This window comes from Phoenix dactylifera, chromosome 5, assembly GCF_051530095.1.
Source record: "Phoenix dactylifera cultivar Ajwa chromosome 5, Ajwa_hap1_PhDact_Kaust_v1.1, whole genome shotgun sequence".
In the NCBI taxonomy this organism is placed as follows: domain Eukaryota; kingdom Viridiplantae; phylum Streptophyta; class Magnoliopsida; order Arecales; family Arecaceae; genus Phoenix; species Phoenix dactylifera.
This window is the reverse complement of record NC_143194.1, coordinates 29,699,856-29,720,803: the sequence shown is the minus strand read 5'-3', so window position 1 is coordinate 29,720,803 and position 20,948 is coordinate 29,699,856. Positions and strand designations below refer to the sequence as shown.

Below are 20,948 nucleotides of genomic sequence, written 5' to 3'. Positions count from 1 at the left end.
GGTGTTGCCAATGACTCGGCCCTTGCTTGCCAAGGATGGCCGAACCTCGGTTGTGCCCCAAGGAATGAAAGAAGACCTTTGGGCGGACATGAGCCTTGCTCTTGCTCCGCCTTGGCCTTCGTGATTTGGCTGATTTGGTGAGGTGAATTAGGAGGAACCTCACCAAACAGCTGCTACTAAGTATATACTTAATTGTTGATCAAACAAGCAGATGATTAGAAGTAATTATAAGCCTGAAAGATGGCATGATTAACCAGGCCACTGATTATTAGCCAAAGAAGCCAAGGATCCACCTTCAGTTGAAGGAAGAATAGCATATCCATTGGTTGAGCACCACTAAATGCTCCATAAATTTATAATAATTCTATGGATCACTAAAAATATAATACAACATGAGGAATGCAGGGCCAAAGAATCTCATCATTTAAGCTCAAATCAAACTATTTAAAGGAGTGACTAGCGAGATTATCACATGGTGCTAATACAGCAGAACATTTAGTGACTAGGGTGTCGCTGCACCAAGACTTTCACTCATGGGAGCGAGAAAGCTGTTATAAATCTCATTTCAAAGGTGAATCTTCTCTCCCCTGACAATGCACCCTCTTTTTACACGGATCATGTCATTGTTCCATGTATCAAACCGGACTAGCTGAAATTTTAACATGGCCATAGATGGAAAAAATATGTACTAAAACCAACAGACTATTCCCTTTCGGATGCACAGAAACCAACTGGGAGAATACACAAGCATACTTCTGTACAGTTGCTTAAACAAAAATGAACCATCAATCAACAGTGTGAAAGTCAATATGAACCCAATGATGACATAATTGCATTAAAAACATGAAAATGGCACTTACCTTAAAATATAGAAGGCTCTGTAATTACAGAACATCTGTATATGGAGCAATTTGCGCAAGTTTAGATGATTCCACACCCTGTGAACAAACCATGCACAGCTTTTATGCTCTCGTAAGTCGCCAGATGGTTACATGATAAATAGCTACTTTTGAAGGACATGCTTCTCATAAAGAGCAACAATCTCCTTTTTGTTAGGATTCCTCAGCTGCAGCAGTTGTCCACCAAACCCATGCTTGGTGAGCTCCTGCTTCAGTTTCAGAATTGTGAACTTTGTATGGTCATCGGATTCAGTTTCTTGACGTTCCTGGCTCCGGGTTTCAATTTCTTCTCCTTTATAAACAGAACCACCATCTTCTGTCTGAGTATTCTTTAAGGGGCTTGTAGTACTCTTGGATCTCTTTCTACCCCTCACCAACCCCTCATCAACCTCCATATCTTGGACAGATCCTGTGCCCGGATAATTATCTACTCTTAACCGTTTCCCATGAGAAGCAGTCCTAAGCTTACTATCAAGTGCGGTCTCATTTAGACGAACAGATGTCAGTTCCTGATGGAGTGCATCTAGTCTGCCTTGAGTAGCTTGTAGCTGCAAGGACAAGGCCTCTGCTCTGCTGTTGGCCTCAGTTCGAGCTGAACGTTCTGTTGCCAGAAGACTCTCAAGGACTTGGACTGTGTTGGACCTTTGTTCATTGCTCCGACTCAATAGATCCTCAATCTCTCTCTCTCTCTCACCAACTCTCCTCTCAAGTAGTGTAACCTTGGACACGGCATCCATTTCAGATTGACGCAACCTCTCTACTTCATCCATCAGCTTCACTTTCTCTTGCTCCATTCTATCAACTTGCCGTTCAACTCTTTCAATTATTGCTAGTCTTTCCATTGCCAAGTGCTGCATTTCACTCTTCTCCTTCTGAGCAGCAACTACTTCTGCCCGAGCAGTATCAGCCAACTCAGTAGCTCTCTTTGCATCCCTTTCAGCGACCTTGAGCCTCTCTTCTGCATCATCAAATTTCTTGCACTCAGCAATGTACCTTTCTTGGAGATGGTTCTTTTCTTGTTCCAGTATTTTGGCTTCCCTCTCATAGGGCTGAACTTTAGCTTTCACAGAATCTAAGTTTGAATTTAACTTCTTTACTTCATCCTTCAGGGCCAAAGTTTCCAACTCGTGATTCTCCAGCTTTGTCTGAGCAGCCTATAGATAAAATTGGATGAAATTGCAATCATCATCATATACTTGCATGTCATAAAAGAAACACGGATTTCATTTAAAAGAAAAATGAAAGAACACACAAAAGTTCTCTGAAGATCTAAATTTTACCTCCAGGCGTGAAACCAAAGTACTTGCATGGTTCTCAGAAGAATCAAGCTTTGCATTTAAGTTCTTGATTTCCTCTCCCTATCATCAACAGCAATATATAAGGATTGAACGTAATATGTAGGATGGATGAAAGGCGAAGAAACAATGACCGACCTTTTCCACCAACTGGGCAGAGAATTCTGCCCTTACTGCATCTTCCCTTTCTTGTGCTTTTTTATTAGTGCGCTCCTGCACTAATGCTGCTCTCTCCAAGGCTGTTTTGGCTTCTCCAGCAGCAACAGCATACTTCCGCTTCCACTCTGATGCCTCTTCCTGAGCAGATTCTGCCTGTTCACGAGCAGCAGCCAGTCTTCCTTCAGCAGCACTTAACCTTGACTCCAGAGCTGAAAATTTAGCTTTAAACCTATCTTCCTCGGCCTTCAGCTCTAAACTGCTTTCGTCATACTTAATTTTCCAATCAGTGGATTCCTGTCTTGCAAGATCAAGAGCTTTTTCGATACTCATACAACGCTCCTCCAATGTGCTGCATTTGCTCAGCAAATTTGCAATACGACTGTTGTACTCCTCAGAAAATTTTTGCTTATCACTGATAGCTTCCTCATATCGCTTCAAATATTCAGCTCTATGCTTTTCATTTGCCTCAAGCTGCTTCTTAAGCAGCCCCAGTTTGTCTTCATTTGACCGGCATTTCAATGTGAGAGCACTCCGTTCAGATTCAGTTTGATCTAATTGCTTTTTAAAGAGGTCCAGTATGGGCCCCTCCAAACTACAAAACACAATTAGAATAACAATAAAAGCTTATAAAACTTAAAAGTTCAATAAAATTATCAAGAGCTTATAAGATTAATTAAAACTTGGGAAACCCAAAGTTTATGAGCCATCTAGCAATGCAAATGTATGAAATTAAAACTATGGAACCATCAGATCAGTGTCAGGTTTAAAAGTTGGACATGCAAATACAATTGTGTCATCTTTCCCAATCAACATTAACTTCATTCAGCCAACATAATTGTGAAACAAAAAGGCAGAGACATACCACTGTCGTAAAAAGGCAGCCAACATTTTCCATTTGCCTGGACCATGAGAAGATGACTCGAACTCAGAAAGCAGATCTTCCAGAACCTGCAAAGATAATGCTATATCATAATCTTTCAATCACACAACATAATTCATTAGACACTTGGATGATGCAACCATCCATCAATAAAGCCAGCAATTTTGATCATGTGGAGCTTGGGACTAATTGCATGACTAAAAAGCCAAGAGTGATGTATATTTAACTCCAAAGTGGACACTAAAGAGAATGAAGCAGTCAGGTGCAGGTGTCCACATGTGCTTATGGTATTGGACACATGATGACAGTCACCAAATTAGTGTTGCATTGAGTCAAAGAATTCACTAATACACCTAAACTATAACATAAAACAGACATCAAGTTTTTAGTCACATGATTCAACAGAGTAGTTGTGTCTAAAATATTTGAATGAAAAGGCATGGAGATATTAAGAAGAAAGATATTTGTAGCTGAAAAATACTGAGATTAATTGGAAGTTTTACTCTTATTGTATCTAATCACACTCACAAGACAGCACCCATAAACAACCCATAATTTAACGCCTTAATGCTCACAAATTTTCATCCAAATGTCTTCATATTTCCAAACATTGGCCTACATGGTACCATGTAACACACAATAAGCTATGTCAAACCTGACGTGGTAATATCGTAAAAAGAGGTTGGATGAAGTTTCTAGGAAATGCAGAGACATCCATGGGTGACCAGCACAAAAATTGACAAATCATCACCAACCTAGGTAAAATATCTAATGGGCATTCATTGATATCTGGTTATCCATTATTGAATCAGCCCCGCAACTCACCTCCTACAGCTATTTGCATTTGATAAAATCCTTCCCATGCTACAACAACTGGTGTCATATAATCTAATCCACTTGGTTTGATGATAAAATAATGGGTAATGCACCTGACTAATAGGTCAAACACCAAATATACGTTTCCTAATTAAGGATGTTCACCAAACAGAATGAAACTCACAGCCATGAATAAGACAAAATACTAGAACAAGTTTCATAAACATGACTTCTCTTAAATGCTGCATTTCTTTGTTTGCGGTGGAACATGATCACCAACTGCATTTTTCTTGCTTAAAAAAATAACTTTTTACCCAATCTAGTATCTTTTATCGGAATCAAAACATCAGCTCTCCAGAAAACATTTTTGGTTGAAGAATGAGACAACCATCAGCTGCCCCAAAGCTGGGGATGCTGGTTTCTCTGATGTTGAATGGTAGCAGACAGGCTGTTTCCATCTATGATTTGCAAGAAGTTTATAAATTTGAAATATAGGCATTCAATTAACATTTTGTTCTTTATTATAACATTTTTCTATAATAAAAGCATTTAAGCTGTAGCCGTGTAAAAGATGACATCATTCACCAGATCCCCACCAGAATAGCAAATTTGCTAAAAAGAATGAACATAGACCATATGATTATGATATAATGAGTTCAAATGATTGGATAAGTATTTCTATCAGCCTTTGATGAAAATGAAAATATTTCTAGCTCACGTTAACCTTCAAGCAGCTAAACTGTAAGCTGGTGAATTGGGGCTGGTCCTAGTGGTCACACCCCTTTGCTTAGCAAGAAAAGTTTCTGGGTTCAATTCTTGGATGTGCATGTCCAAAAATCTATAGCTGGATAGGTAGGGGTGATGGTACAGTGCTGATGAAAATATTATAATTTTAAGAATAACTTATGCCATGAAGGCCAACATTAAAAGTTATTTTTCGTAAAAAAAGGCAACTGATGAAATATTTAGAGCAATTATATGACTACCTCAATAGAAAGTATCAGTGAACTGACAGATGGTACAAACATATGAAACAAAGAAAAAGACACCAAGGAAGAGAGATCTAGAAAGTGTTTGAGGCTTACGGAAGAGGAGGGATACCATGGGTTGAATATTTAAGAAAAGGCTTGCAAAAGTTCATGTAAATATTTACAAGTTTTTTAACAGGAAAGACTAGTGAAAAAGGATGTACAAAATAGAGCCAAAATAGCTGGGTAAGGCTTGATCGTTATGCATATGATTAAAGCCAAATGCATTTGAGAGAAAATGTAAAAGGAAATTTCTACAGAACAAGGTACTAGAAATCTCAGGATCAAAAGAAATGGGTTTTGCAGCATCCTATTTAACACATATTATTAGTGTTTGCAGTATCTTCCTATACCAGCCAGTTCAGGGTGTATCATGCCAACAGCATACCATGTTTTAGTAGAGGGTGTACCAGATCAACCCAACCCCTATCTATAACTACCTAAACTGAAAACATTGCACATTATTCCTTAATAATTATAGTGTAATGTCCTGTAATGTCCTATGATAACAAGAACGCTTATTCTATGCTGCAGCTTTGTTATAACTACTTATGTGAATAATATGCACATATAGGCACATGCATATACAACCAGATGCGTGCTGCCACAATAAAACTGTTCGTACCTGAATCACACTATCAAGTTTCACATTTGGAACATGACAAGCTGCTCGTAGCTTCTTTTCCATGCTCTGTATGGTGTTCGAACATTGCAAATCAGCCTCCAAAAAGGCATTCCTTTTGTAGCCCTGCATCAGCATCCAAACAACAATGAGAAATATACAACAAAAATCCCTAGAAGCAAAACTTGATCATTTATATGGATATGACCTTGTAGTCAGAAACAGATGACACCAGTACCAAGGAAAAAAAATGAGTGTTACAAACCCTGATGACCAATCAGTAACCTAGTTGACCTTAGGAAAACTTGTAGTAGCACTCCGATTCTTCTTTAGAACCATCTGGCAGCCAGCTATGGTTCTGATTAATTCAAAGATTGGTGGGACCAATTAATTTAGGAACAGTGTGATATCAAAGTCAGTGCCCTCCATTCAGTTTGTCTCTTAGTCTTCCTAGTCTCTTCATACTCCACATTGATCTCCATAGCTTTGAGCTTCCACATGGTTGTTGCCAGAGCTAAAGGCAAGAAAGTAAATACTGATACTAATATCATATCTAATGACCAGCAAACCCCTGGATTTCTCATGACATGATTTAAGCTTTTAAGGTTGATCTCACTCCATCAAAGTTGATCTGATATACTCCTTGAATTAGAGAATCACATAACATCAGCATAAGAGAATCAGTCTGCTCATGATTCACAAGGACTAGATGAGTGTTCTGTTATGTTCCCATAGCATGAGTAGCATTTATGGTCGTCCTAAAGACAAGAAAAGGAGGGCATCAATATCATCGATACAAGTTCAGAAATCAAACAGTTATGCTTTTCTTTTCCAGGTGACATATCTTGGGAGGCAATGACATCAATAGTGGTAAGCTTAATTCTATGAAGAACAATGCTTGTAGGTGTCAAAAAAAGGTGGTCATTGGAGGCAGCTGAATGGTGGTCAATTTTTTGGGAGGTGAAGAGATGAAAAAAATGCTGACTTGCAGAAATGGGCAAATAGGCAAGAGACCATATAGCGCGCATTAATGTCAATTTAGGGAAGCAGAAGGGAGAGAGCAGGCCAACTAAAAAATTTGAGTTTCAAGCTTATCCCAAAACATACATAGCTACATATAGACAGATGCACATCTTACCAATTTGTATGTGCCTCTGTCTCACAAATGTACAAGAAATACCAGAAAAAGGACAGATAAGAACAGCAAGAATAGAAGTTGCTGCATGAAACAAAAAAATAGTAATATTGAACAAAGAAATTGATGGATGATAGGAAGCATGATACTCTTACTGATACATACTCAAGGGTTACCCAGGTTATATTAAGCTAACTTGATGGACTTGCACCAGCAAAAGGATTGAAATCATACAAAGACATTTAAATAAAAAATTGGAAGTACACCAAAAATATTCACAATGATCTTCAGTAAATTACAAAACCCTAATAAACTTTATTTTTGCATGAAGCAACTAAGAAAGTTCAGATCTCAATATAGCTGCATCTAGTTCAAACACTATTTGAACAAATAAGACAACATGAGACAAAGCTATAGAGATTACTCAGTATCCATTACAAAAACAGTTAACAGCCCCATATATACACAATTATGAGCTTACCTCTCAGCAATACAGAGACTATCCCCCCAAGTAACAATAGACATGTAAAATATACATTTCATTTCATGTACACCACACAAAGTTGGAATTTGAGGTTAATTTGCCAAATAGCAAAAATTGTAATTCCACAAAAGCTCAGGAGAGTTGGGAAAACGTTTATTTCAAAAAAAACAAATAAATAATTTTTAAATATGATAATAGGAAAATAAAATTAAGTTAATTATTTGAAAATACCTGAAAAGTACACAAAAGCATGTTATTGTAAGAAGTCAAGGAACACCACTGAAAATAGGTTTTGGCGAAAATTCGTAAGACTAATTGGCAAAGTTTTCAGTAAGTTGGATAATCTAGCCATTGAGACACAAAGCAAAAGTTGTACCTACTAATTTGAGGGGTTCCTGCAGATATCTGGATGGCTGTCTTTCAGAAACAATAACAGGTTCTGGTGTTTATTAGCTTAAGTTCTAGTTGGACTATGGCTAGTCCAATAGAATTAGAAATAAAGATAGGTGCTTAAGTCAGTGACATCATGGGAATTACCTTGGAATTCTAACAAAAACCCAAATCTATATTATTGGCAGCTTTCAGTGCATAACCAAGTAGAATCAACTTGCACTGCCTGACCAGAGCATGTGGTTCCCAATTAAATTCTGCAGAAATAAGGTTCAGCTATGCAGCTTATTCCATTATTTTTTTCATCCTTTATTCATTTATTAAACTACAGTGTATCAGACAGGTTTAAGAGAATATTAGATTATTATCATTGCAGAATCAATCAACCAACAAAGATTAGTGCTGTCAAAGGCATGCAGCAAGGTTCGCCCAAGGCGCAACTTCGGTGCCTTACCTTCCACAAGGCAAAGATAACTTCATCAAGGTGCTCAAAAAGCACACCTTATGTACACCTTGTTACGGTGTGCCAATGCACAGAAAAGGATCACCTTTATGACTGTTTGTGTTCTCTGTGTATATGAAAGTGGATGGATGCAAGCATGTTATGTGTGTGGTCTGCTGGGTTTGTGTATATACTGTGTGTGTCTATGCAGCGCATCAAGAAATTATTCCGAAGCATCAATGGTTACAATAGCAGCCACCTCTAACTACTGCGGTCAAGACTCAAAACACAGATAAATATGGTCATAAGATCCTGCTATAGGATGAAACAAAACGCTGGGCTTGTCTCACCAACTGGACCATAGTTTAAGTCGCCAAGTTGGGCATCAAAGAAGGTTATTTGATAGACTGAGCTGTATATATAATAGTCAAAAAGAAGGGGAAAAAGATGTGGGCTATCAAAAAAACTGGAAATAAAACAAGCCCAAGATGACCAACAGCCCCCAAGAGAACCTAATATATGCGGAAGCATTTAATACACTGTGGTTCTTTAAGCATCTAAACATGAAAGATTACAAATTGTCAACAATTTAAGCGTTTCAACTGTGGAGAGTTGAATTGAGCTTTTCTCCTACATCAAAGAGAGAATATCTATCAGAATTACACAGAGCAATGCAAGAAAGATGAAACACACTAGTTATGACAAGGTAGAAGAATGTGAAAAAACATTACACATGGAGATGAATAAGTTTGATGAACAAAGTATTCTATAATTCAAGGAAACACTAGAAATTTTATACAACATTAAAGTAAACAATATGACTCAAACTTCAAAGTTAGATAAAAAAGACAGCTTGCAGAAAGTGTGAAATTTCAGTAGCATAGCCTTGCAGATTATATCATCACAAGTATGGTTTCAAAAAACCAACAGAATGGGATGGTACAGGGATGGTATGACCAGTACCGTAAGGTTCCAGCAGGAAACTGGCACCATTACAGGTGCCGGGATGTCGAAACAGCTGCATCCGTACATACTAGACGTATCAATGTGTACTGGTGCACATTGGCAGGGTGCCATACTGACCATGCCAATTGGCACCGATGGTTTTTTCCATTTTCTGGAAGTTGTCAGTTACAGCACATACTATCAGCACCGGTACTGCACCGATGCTGTACTGTTCTAATGAAACAATAATATGGGATTCAATATCGGTATTTAAAATCTTGATCACAAGCATGAAATGCTCATAGTAGATGGAGCAAAATGTGCTGATATAATATAGCTGGAATATGTTTTCAGGTAAAAATAAAAGATTCCGACATGTGCTTCACCTAAACCAGAAATCCATGCAATTTTGGGATCGCAATCAAGGTTAAGCTAAAAATGTTAAGCCCATTGTTCCTCAGATCTTGAAACACACAGATTACAGAAGTAGTTCCGCAGATGTGCCAACAAAGTGAGACCATAAAGAGGACACTTGCCATTTTATTCTTGCTCGAGTTACAGAATTAAGTTGGTAGGCGACAGATGTCAACAAGACCATACTGCAAGGATCTCAGTAGAGATAAATTTCCATCATAGTTTGTTTGCAGTAAATGAAGGAAGTGAACAGATGAAACGGTTTATTATGATGGTCAAAGAACAGAGTTGACCCTTACTTCATATGCCTTTCTGAAGAAGTTGTGAAGTAGCTTTTCATAGTTCATACGTGCTGAGCCAGATCCCACGGCAGTTTCCTTAAATACAGCCAGTGATTTTTGAACAGCATCTTCATGCGCTTCTCTTAAGAAAGCCTAAACCATATAAGTTAGTAATGACTCATGTCCACCAGCAAGTTCAATGCCTATCTGGTATTGATGTAACTTTACCTCCTCAGCTGGCTTTGTGCGATCAAAAGATGACATGTAAACCTCAACAGCAGAATCATATGCCCTACGACATTCCGCTTCTTCGACACACTGCAAGATATCAAATAGATACACTTCAAATAATGCGGTGGATCTATGCTCATATCATTTGATTACCTATTAGTTTCCCATTTTGGATACCAGGTCTGCCTCGTTGAGAAGCACAACTTTAACATCATAAACACAATAAAATATATAAGACAATGAAACTAAGGGCACAAATGTTGCCATATAAGCTACTACCATATCAGATTAAATAACTCACTCATGCTCACTTTTTGCACTTAAAACTAGAATTTCCTCAAAAAACAGAAGGAGAAGGGGTAGCCAGTATAGTTCTCATATGCAAAGCATTGATATAGCCTTCTCTCCCAAAACTATGAGAGCTTCATGAATGGATTAACATCAAAAAGCATGTCTACCTTTTTGATTAAGGAAACAACAAACTTTATACCGAAAAGATGGTTCACAAGTCCTTCCATAGGGGCTAAAATGAAAAATTTTGGTGATGGCTATTGACATCGATATGTACATACATAGATACATGCATACATAAATATACATACATATACAAACATATATACAATATATATGTTTATATATGTTATGTGGGTATGCATGAACACAAGCGTACATGCTTGCACACATATGCATTAATGTTGGCATCTTCAAATTATACTAGCATGAAAGAATTTTTGACAAACTGCTTGAAAATTTATCATGCAGTGATAGTTTGCAATGTGCAAGATTTGTGCAACCATATTGTGATAGTTTGCAATGTGCAAGATTTGTGCAACCATATATACAAGGAAAGGGCAGAAAAATGATATGATGTCAAATCGAACATCCTTAGAACTACATCCTACAGCAAGTAAAAAACCTGGGAGTTTTTTTAATTATATATTAAAACAACTACAATAGGAAATACCTTCCCTTCATTTTAGAAAGATCATCACATTATGACCTTAAGTCATCTGCCTAGGAAAAGAGATAGCACTGTAACTAAAAAAACACCCTAATAGCACTATAACTAAGAAAACACACTAACACCACCAAAAGATTGTTCAATTGAGTATATTGCCAATATTACCATCGATACTTTGTTTCCTCTTGAAGTTGGAAGGGTTACAAAAACTCATCTCACAGTGTTCACAAAACTTGCATGCAAACCATCTTCACTCCGCTATATATTAACTTCAAAAGTTAAAACAAGGTACAACCACTTCACATCCCAATTCCAAGTTTACTAGTTTCCATGCTTATCTCAAAAATTGGTACATTAAGTTGAGTTCAAAAAAAAAAAAAGGTACGAGCACTTAACACCTGAATTCCAAGTTCGCTTGTTTCCATGCTCCATCTCAAAGATTGGTGAAGTGCTTTCTTTTATGTGTGTTATATATCTTCCTCAATCATCCATTAAGTTCACTTACTTTTATTCTCATATACTGGTTGAAACTTATCCATAAGAGATAAACAATTTCCTCAGTAATGAGCAGTGACATACTGGAGTTTGCACCCATTCTAAGTGGCAAATTTGCAGCCTGTTTGGTGGATAATAGCCATCATGCATCAACAAGATGTTACAGCCAAAAAAAAACTTAAAATCCAGGCTTGACACCAATGGTTTTATTATGCAGACACAGTTTGGAGCCAATGTTAAAAAATTAAACAAGACAAACAACAATTAACTAGACTTTAGCCAAAAAATGAAGCCACTCAATTGACTAAAGAAATATCATGAAACAATGAGAATTATCCAGAATAATCCAACAGCATGCATGTGGATTGGTGTGAAAAGTGAAGTCTAAGGCCGAAGCTATAGGCAATGTACTTAAATAAGAGCTGCTAGATTGATGGGGAAGATGGTCGACCTAGCAATATACTACTCTATGTATTATAAGTAACTTCGCAAGCTACAGCCTAATAGAAGCACAATCTAGATACCAAATGACATTTGCTGCGCTACATTAAAAAGGTAAACACCAAATAATTGACAAAATTACAATTATCGTTTTGCTAATTTATATATATATAAAAAGATGATGCTAAAGAATGTCAAATTTACCTCTTGTGTGTCAATTGGAAACCTACAAATTTCATATTTAAATTTGTCAAAGAAGAAGTGTATCAAAGGGGTTTGTTACTTGTTTTTTAAAGAATAAATGGCGAGTTAATTGCTGAGAAAAAGCTGACTCCTCATCATGGATGAATGCTCAAGTGGTATAAGTAGCAATATGGGTTAGAACATTTACTTTTTTGAGAAACAAAGTGTGTCAAGGGTAGATAACAGCAAAATGAATTTCAACAATAGTACAATATCTAAGTACATGATAAAACTTTGCTTGAATTAAATGTAATCAACAAGTTAACTACAACTATAAAAGTTTAGGATGGAAGCCACTTTCAGAGGGATGCCTAGTGAGGAAGAGACTAACAATGTTGCACATCATAGTCAGCCAAAACTAAACAATTCAACCCATGGGCAGAGTCGCCTTCATCCCCATTGCTCAGTGCTCCCTGCAGCTTACCCGCATGACGCAGGCTTCTATAAGAGAATGAGAAGCTCTCTCTTAACAATAAAATGCAAATTGCACCGAGCCCACCTGAATTCATTTTCCATTGCCACTGGGTGGCCGCTGGGGAAACACAACCAAGAACCCTTGCTCGGCAAATTGGTTCATAGAGTCGTTGAATTGTTGCTTTGGTGAGAAATGAGCCATGTTAGGGAATCTTTCTCTCTCTCCTAGAAATCATATAGCAGCATACAGAACTTTTTTTGGTTTCATTTTTCTTCCAAATCACAAAGGAAATAGTAGCCCAGATGCTTATCTTAATAATTAGTAACAAATGACAATGAAAATTTTAGCTCTTCAATCCTTGTAACAAACCCCACAATTCTTCCAATAAGGCAGGCTTCTCAACTTGCATATTGGTCTTCTGGGCCATCTCTTACCGAAAATTGATGGATTGTACTTGGATCTATAAGATGGCAATTGCACAAGTGTTGGCAGTTTATGTAAGATTGTGGACAAGTTTATTTCTTTATGAGTTCAAAAGGTTAACATGTGGGGGCAAACTGTTAATTTACAAACAATACATTTAATAACTTCTTACTTCCCCATTTCCTTTTTATTTTTTCAAACTAAAAGTTCTAATAGTTGATGCTAGTCAACCTGTCGCAAACAAGGTTCTTGGCCACAGTTCACAAGCAGCTGAAAGATTGCATAGTGCCTAGGTGCTAGACAGGTGCCAGACTGATAAGAAAGAAGGGAAAACAAAATATTAAGCATGAGATACAAAAATTGAGGTAAAGGAAGGAGAGGAGATCAAGAAGAGGAAAAGAGGAGACAGGAAATGAGGTAGAGGAGTAAAGGAAGAAACTGAGGCCAGGAGTAAAAACACAGCCATCTCCTGCTGTCTGGCACCACCTCCTTGTGTCGTTGAAAACCACCCACCATCAACCAGGCCGTGGTCCTCCTTTCTGGTGCTTGATCTCAATCAAGATTGTCTCTGAACCTTCGAAGTAAAGCCCAAGGGGCTTTACAACCTGCACTGACATCACAAACAGCCAGACCCACAGACAATGAACCTATGACCCAACCAGCCCGAACTGACTTGCATATGCCTGCCCCCTTATGTGGAAACCGAAGTTTATACAGTTGTCCAGCTGCCTATTATGCGGCCCAGCTGCATTTTCAAGCCATAAGGACTTACATGAAGTGCTCAGGGGGCTGCCTCCACCTAAGTCAATGTAGACCTTTCAACATAAATATATTCTTGGAATGATCTAATAATTGCTAAGAAGATCACTTGAGGTTATATCATAGTATGCCGTACCGGCCCAAACCGTACAGTACGACCATACCGGTTCAATACCGGTACTCGGTATGGGTGGCATACTGACACTCGATGCGCTAAAAAAAATCTGTACCGTACTGACACTATATTAGTGTGACACCAGTACGGTGTTCGCCTGTTTGGTACCGAGACAGCGAACCTTAGGTCATATTGATGCTTCAGGCCAATCCTATTGTTTTGATCCTATTGTTACCTCCTAGCTGCTTCAAGAACAATCCTACGTAATCTTATGCTTAATTACTTATATGAAAGCATCAGGATTCAGTTAACAAGATATGCAATAATAGATGTGCTTAGGAACAGTTATACTCTTGTTTTAGAATCAAACAGGCAAAGAATCAAAGCATCCATGCCCCCCTTCCCCCAACCCCCCCAAAAAAAAGAAAAAAGGAAAAAGAAAATAAGCATAGCAGTACACCATTCCCCTTGACCAATTTGATATAAATAGAATTACATAATGACAAGAGCCATAAAAAGAGCAGAAAACAGCAAAAGTAAAACCCTAACAGTTGCACAAACCTGCCATGAGGAGGATATTGTAGGCACGGCTCCATTGTTGATGGCATCCAAGAATGACTGTGTGACACCAGCAACAATTGGACCAGTCATAACAGTAGACCCTATTTGTTTAGGTCTAGTTCGCTCGAGAACAAACTTTGTCAATGCATCCAAACCTGATCTAAATTCTGGCCTTAATCTGTTTAGCTGCACAATGAGCAGAGAGCAAAAATATGATAGAGGTTGGAGACAGGCAATCTACAGAGAACATAAAATGAAACATAAGCAAAACAAAGGATAAGACTCACGGGGATTTGATCAAGGCGTTGGAGATCGTTTTCATCATTCAATGGCCGCACAAGTGTGAAACATTCCCTATCAGGGAAAAGAGATCGAATGGACTCCCGAATCTATTAAATGGTGTTTATTGAATGAATCAGCATACCAACTCCAAAAAGAAAACAGTGAATGGAACAGCATATAGAACTGCACCCAATGGCAGGCTATCATTTCGCCTAACCCAACACATTTTAGTGAATGTAAAATGACACACGCATGATACCTCATTCCTCGCAGATAAATCTTTCCCTCCACCTTGCATGGGTCTCAAAGCTAACTCTAGGTAATCACGTGGAGTAATTCTTCTGTTATCCTCAACCAAATCTAAGTAGAAGTCCTACAAGTCACAAAACAACAATATGCATCATTTATTGGACAGGAAAACAATCATGCAAGCTGTCAAATAAACTGATTATCAACAAGTATGGAAACTGTCAGCTTAATACGATAAACATCAAATACAATTACCCTCAGCAGCCAGATAAAGACTGGTGAAAATTGCCCAAGCTCAGCTGTTGCAGACCTTCCTCCAGTCGCCCTAACACGAATATGCTTAGTCATTTCTGTAACCAGAGAAAGACGATCAAGTGCAGCTTCATCTATACCACCCATCTGAAGAAATCAAGAAAATCAAAAAGCAGATAAGCAAGTAATTACTAAACACCTGGTTGGAAAACTAACCTAATTGCTTCATCATGAAGTAGAAAAGAATTGAAATAAGTAAAAAGACCTCCAGCTTCAGTTAAGCCAATTGGGTCCCACTTGAATCTTTTTCACATAAGTAAATCTTTACCTGGTTATAAATAAACATGCTTGATAACAGAACAGCAAGGGAAAATATCTGGGTGCTGTAAGTTCCCTGTCAAAGAGAGTGGAAAACTTAAATGAAGTCAATGAGACCAAAATCACTATCATAAAAAAAGAAGAATCCCACAACAGTACTGCAAAAATTCAACCACCATGTTATAAAACAAAGAATTAATCGAAGATAATATCCATTGGGTACTTTAACCTGAAACATCAGACATATGGTGCTGAAAAAGTTACCACCAAGGCAATATGCATATCATGCACCAGCCTCATTGCTGGGTGTCGGACAGGTCAATATAGGTTGATGCCTTATTAGAATGAGAACTCATCTTGATGGATTATCTATAGATATCCAGACAGTATTTAATTTTCAAATAAATATTGATTATTAATCTTTTATTGAGTTAGAATTAATATATAGTTAGTGTTAGTAACTTCTTACTACCTATATATACACTTACTACATATACATACAGAAAATGCATATTTATGTGTATCAGTGTGTGCATGCACACGTGCTGAATGCTGATAGAAGTGAGAAAGTCAAGAAAATGATGCCATTTCAGTGTAGGTTCAAGACATCGACCAACAACAAAAGCAGCAGCCTTAAAACATTAAGCTACAGTGACAGCATAAACATCCAGCAGTCGTGTTCCAAACACTTGTGTGTTCAAAAGGCTGACATGCACCAATATTACAAATTAAATATCCACATATCAAATGTAAGGAGAATTTACTGGAAGGAAACACAAAATGATGTGTCATCTTGGAATGAATAAGATATTTGCAGAGCCCATGTGTGGAAACAACATCTAATTACATATACATAATCCAAGACCAAGTGTAATCATCTACTGGATAATACTAAAAAGAATCAATTCTAACCGTTTGATCATAGGCATCAATTCCTTCACTATTCAGCAACAAAAGATTGTATTCACTTCCATCAAGAGCAGTTCGCTTTATTGGGGCACTCCACATCCAAAGCCCCTTAGTGCATGGTCGGTGAGTGGAAGCCACCTGAAATCCACTGCTCCTACCTAACAGCTATGACATATAACAGATGTAAATGTTGGTTAAAGACAATAATTCCCAAGCATAACAAGCTAATGCGAAATATATATTTGTCGAATTGATTTTATAGTTGGCAAGTAGATAACAGGATGAGAAAAAATCCAGATAGAGAAATTTGATATATCAATCAAATAAGGGTCTAGAAAGAATCAGATGATAATAATAGAACACATAATAACTGAGATAGACATGGAAAGGAGAAATATGTGTAAAGAAATTTCTGGTAATACTGAATACCTAAGAGACAGCCAAGCAGACATCCACAGTTCTGGTGTCAAGTTAAAAGGTATTCCTAGTTAATAAAGAGAAGATTTGGCCGTGACTAAGGGTGGGAGAGCATGATGTCAAGAAGAGTTGCATAGGCATACTCTACAATATTGATTATACATTTTTACACATTTATTCCATTTATTTTGGTGAGGGATATTAGCAAGGTTTTTTATGTCTTAATATAGAATTTTTGAAAGCCAGGAGTTTGAATCTAGGTTTAGAAATAGTTTTGTATGAGTAAAGTAAGTATCTAATCTAATCAGCAGCCTACTTTATTGGCTAGTGACAGCAATAACCTAGTCTGGCAACAAGTATGATGACAAAAATTCTGAGTTGACTATAACGGTCATCAGTGCCTTCTAAGTGTTCAATATATAAAAGGCAAAGATTACCTTTTCTTTTCAGCTAGAATGACATTTATGTTCTTCCCATCAATGAGATAATAGACAACATAATATTTCCTTTGGACATCTTCAATATTTTGTAGCACCTTCATTCCTTGCACCAAATTAAAGCACGATTATCGTTACAACGGTACAGATGTCATGCTCCATTTAATAATTATACCATATCCATATGGTATATCGGCTGAGGAAAGGAGGAAGGGAACTCCCTCCCATGTTTCCATTCTTTATGTTATTTCTAACTGTGAACAAAATAAAACTCATCACACTCTCATTGAATCTCATTTCTGCTCCAAGATTTTAAGGACAGAACCAAATCACCCTCTTACGACAAATTTCTTGATAACTGGATCAGCAAATTATAGCTAGACTATTTCTACAGGTTGTCTCATTCCATATAGGCAAAGTTTCAATCAACTTACTTAAACATGATTATAGCAACATTATCTCCTACCCTCCTGTAAAGTGCAGACAAAAGTATCCTCAAGATCTTGCCTGAAGCAAAAATCACCAACCACTTGGTCAAACCTCTTCATGCATCTCCAAGAGGCTTGCCACATGTCAGAGATCGATGTGGTGAGCATGGACATCATTCACTCACTGAATTTCCTTGCCCGGCATATATAGAAGTCATCATCCAATAATCCACTAAAAGATATTATTTTACCTTGACTTGCCACACCTTGTCATATGGTCAATAGACATCATCATGACAACGAACAAGTTTTACTTGTGACCTACTACCATAACTTAAGTGTAACCTTTTGCCATAACTCTAGACTAAAACATTCACCTTCCCATATATAGATTTGTTTTCTCTTAAGATCTTTTAGCACCAAACAAGTTTTATTTTGTCCGATGTAAGTACCAATCCACAACAAATCCTCTGGTACATGCTTTGTCGGTAGTTCATAAGCACCTATTTGCATTGACCACAGTGGCTGATATCATTGCATATCAACTTGTGTGGTCTGTAACTTAAGTAGGCTATCTGAAAGTACAATCATATACCCCGTTTTCTGTTTCTAAATCCATGTTCAACTATTACAAGTAGCATATTTTCTATTGAGGACAGTCCAAAGCTCTTCCAACTGTACTTCTTAAATTCATCTTCTAAGGATTTGAAAGCTTGATATATGAATCATGTAAGGTAACAATGCAAAATCATCAGGCTACATAAGACAAATGATAAGAACTAAGTCACTCAATCCATAATTTCACAATTTTCTATAGAATATTAATTAACTCATGATGTTCTTCTTACTTTAAACTCACATTGAATTTTGGAAATCAAAGAAGCTATGATGTCGGAGACATCATGCAGCAAGGTCCCCTAAGAGACATCATGGATGCTAGCGAGGACCTTTAGATCATTCAAACAGGAAGAATATGGGTTCATGATAAAAATAATCCCAAGTAAAAAAAAAAAAAGTTATACATATATAGTGTTTTTTTTTTCACAAAAGGAAGTCTAACAACTACTCCACAAATATTTCATAGTTATAGAAAAAGTAGTGTAATTTGGTGTGCCAATTGCTTTCGATACGCTTACATATCTAGCCATGCCCATGCATCCCAAGTTTTAGCATCTTGTGACTCGTGCATAATAGTTATAGAAAAAGTAGTGTAATTTGGTGTGCCAATTGCTTTTGATGCACTTACATACCTGGCTATGCCCATCCATCCCAAGTTTTAGCATCTTGTGACTTGTGCATAATAGTTATAGAAAAAGCAGTGTAATTTGGTGTGCCAATTGCTTTTGATACACTTACATATCTAGCTATGCCCATGCATCCCAAGTGCATGTTGACTTGTGCATACAAGTGCACAATAAACAGAAGAATCCAATGGCTAAGAAAGGGTTTTAGAGATCTCCTTTGATTGGCCAGAGTCTTTTTCTTTTTTTTCCTGTGGCCCGTAATGGGTTAAACCTCATTCTTTGAGAGAAATTGTGTTAAAACTTCCAAGGGCTTGGCCCAAGATAAGAGTTACTAGCTTCCAAGATTGCTACTAGATGATCATGAACATGGAAGGGTGAAGGCTGTGCCGAGTTGTCTTGGTCTGTTCCAAAATAATCAAAGGATTCTATCTTCCATGACATTGGTCGGTCATTAGAGGGCCTGCTAAGTAGTTCGAATTTCATCCTCAAGAAAGGAAAATAGCATACATGAGAAAAAAAATGCTGCACTGAACCCAACGACAAAAAGTAACTTGAACTCGCAAAACCCTAACTTTTCGAGAAAAGGGCTCAAAATTATTATTTTTCATAGAAACTGCAAATTCTTACCTAAATCTCCCGTCAGATTAAAATAGAGCCATCCCAACAACAACATTAACCATAATTTAGATAAAAAGAAGAACAAGAACAACCCTAGAATCAAGAAAATAACACAAATAGGAAGAAAGGTGGAGAAAGAAGGGGAGGAGGATGCAACCTGGTTGAGGATGAAGCTCTTGCCCTGGCGAGCGCGGCCACAGACGGAGACGATGCCGATGGGGCCTTTGACGAGATGGAGGGTGGCGACGGCCTCGGGATCCATCCGAAACTTGCCCTTCTCGTCGCAGTACACCAGCCGCAGCGGCCTCGCCGGGCCCACGGATCCCGGGGTGATGGAAGAAACAGGAGAAGAAGAAGTACCCGGGCTACGGCTAGGGACAGGGCTAGGGTTCCGGGTATCGGATATCGGAGGCGCATCCCGGCCCTTGGCTGGCGACGAGGACGAGGAGGCGGCCGAGCCCCCTCGGAATCGAAGAATTTGCATCATCTTTCTTTCTCTTTCTGTGCCCTATCCCTTTCTCTTTATCTATCGTTTGTAATTTTCTTCCCCTTTCTCCGAAATCAAGAAGAGAGAGCGGAGGCGGTGGTGGCGAGGGGATGGGGGCAAGGAAGCTTCGCTTCCGAATTGGGTGCGGGCGAGTGGGATTTGAAATAGGAGTGAAGTGGCGCAGTCGGGGTGGTCGGAAGTCTAGCAGCGATCGTTCCCTGATTCAACGACTGGCTTCTCGAACACGACACGAGGTTTTCTTTTGACAAGTATGCCCCTGCAGATCGGCGGACTATTTGGCTGGTGGGAAGGGTAGGTCATGTCATTTTGGGTTGGTTTAACGGAACCGGTTGGTCATAGACTCGTAGCGGCCAACGAAGGATCCTATGTGAGAACTGAGAAGCTCTTTTTAGGGCTAATGAAATTTTATGGAAGTTTTATAGGGGCACTGGATCTGCTTTTTGGAAGTTAACCTTCTTGTTACATGCCAGTGAGGATAGCAATTGGGTCGGAGAGCCATATATGGATCTGGTCATAATTAGCTAGTTTCAAATTTAATTTAAGCTCAAGTTTGGCCCCACATTATAGTTGACGGGAACTTTGCTTGTCAGTTGACAGTTCTATACCCAGTCACCACTGCTTGGTCTTATTCCTTTGTCCTTTTCTTTACAGTATATATATACTTTTTTACTCCTGAGGGGTCTTGGTAAGAATTTTAACTTTTAATTTTTTGAACACATTGCAGTTGGTGAATATCTTCTTGAAACCTAACCTGTTAGTTTTTGTGAGCTGGTGAATCTGAGGATGCTAGAAGCCATGAACCCGCTCAAAAAGGAATTCTCAATTCAAAGAGTATCATGCCAAGGCTCTGGA

The 20,948-nt window shown here is 38.1% G+C and overlaps 1 protein-coding gene across 3 annotated transcripts; it reads right to left on the bottom strand.

The window, feature by feature from the left end:
- Nucleotides 1-534: 534 nt before the first annotated feature.
- On the bottom strand, nucleotides 535-20,342 carry LOC103702467 (uncharacterized). 3 transcript variants are annotated; one of them, XR_603313.5, is made up of 15 exons: nucleotides 19,746-20,338; nucleotides 16,448-16,609; nucleotides 15,546-15,611; nucleotides 15,221-15,364; nucleotides 14,976-15,089; nucleotides 14,722-14,823; nucleotides 14,435-14,620; nucleotides 10,019-10,108; nucleotides 9,809-9,943; nucleotides 5,703-5,825; nucleotides 3,216-3,301; nucleotides 2,333-2,945; nucleotides 2,180-2,257; nucleotides 861-2,053; nucleotides 535-755 (listed from the first exon to the last, which is right to left on the bottom strand). XR_603313.5 is itself a non-coding variant. In XM_008784906.5 (14 exons), the coding sequence occupies exons 1-14, from the start codon at nucleotides 20,073-20,075 to the stop codon at nucleotides 1,004-1,006; spliced, it is 3,279 nt and encodes a 1,092-aa protein (XP_008783128.3). In that variant the 5' UTR covers nucleotides 20,076-20,342; the 3' UTR covers nucleotides 647-1,003. The 3 variants fall into 3 exon arrangements, 1 of the variants encoding a protein (XP_008783128.3); XR_003384752.4 differs by having other exon boundaries at nucleotides 647-766; XM_008784906.5 differs by having other exon boundaries at nucleotides 647-2,053; nucleotides 19,746-20,342.
- Between the last annotated feature and the right edge of the window lie 606 nt (nucleotides 20,343-20,948).

Bases quoted from the DNA above. Each gene is read 5' to 3' on its own strand.
- LOC103702467 (XM_008784906.5), bottom strand. From the start codon at position 20,075: ATGATGCAAATTCTTCGATTCCGAGGGGGCTCGGCCGCCTCCTCGTCC. The intron at 2,946-3,215 runs GTATGTCTCTGC...TGTGTTTTGTAG, and splicing joins GCTGCCTTTTTACGACAGTG to TTTGGAGGGGCCCATACTGG. The intron at 2,054-2,179 runs GTAAAATTTAGA...TTTTATCTATAG, and splicing joins CTTTGGTTTCACGCCTGGAG to GCTGCTCAGACAAAGCTGGA.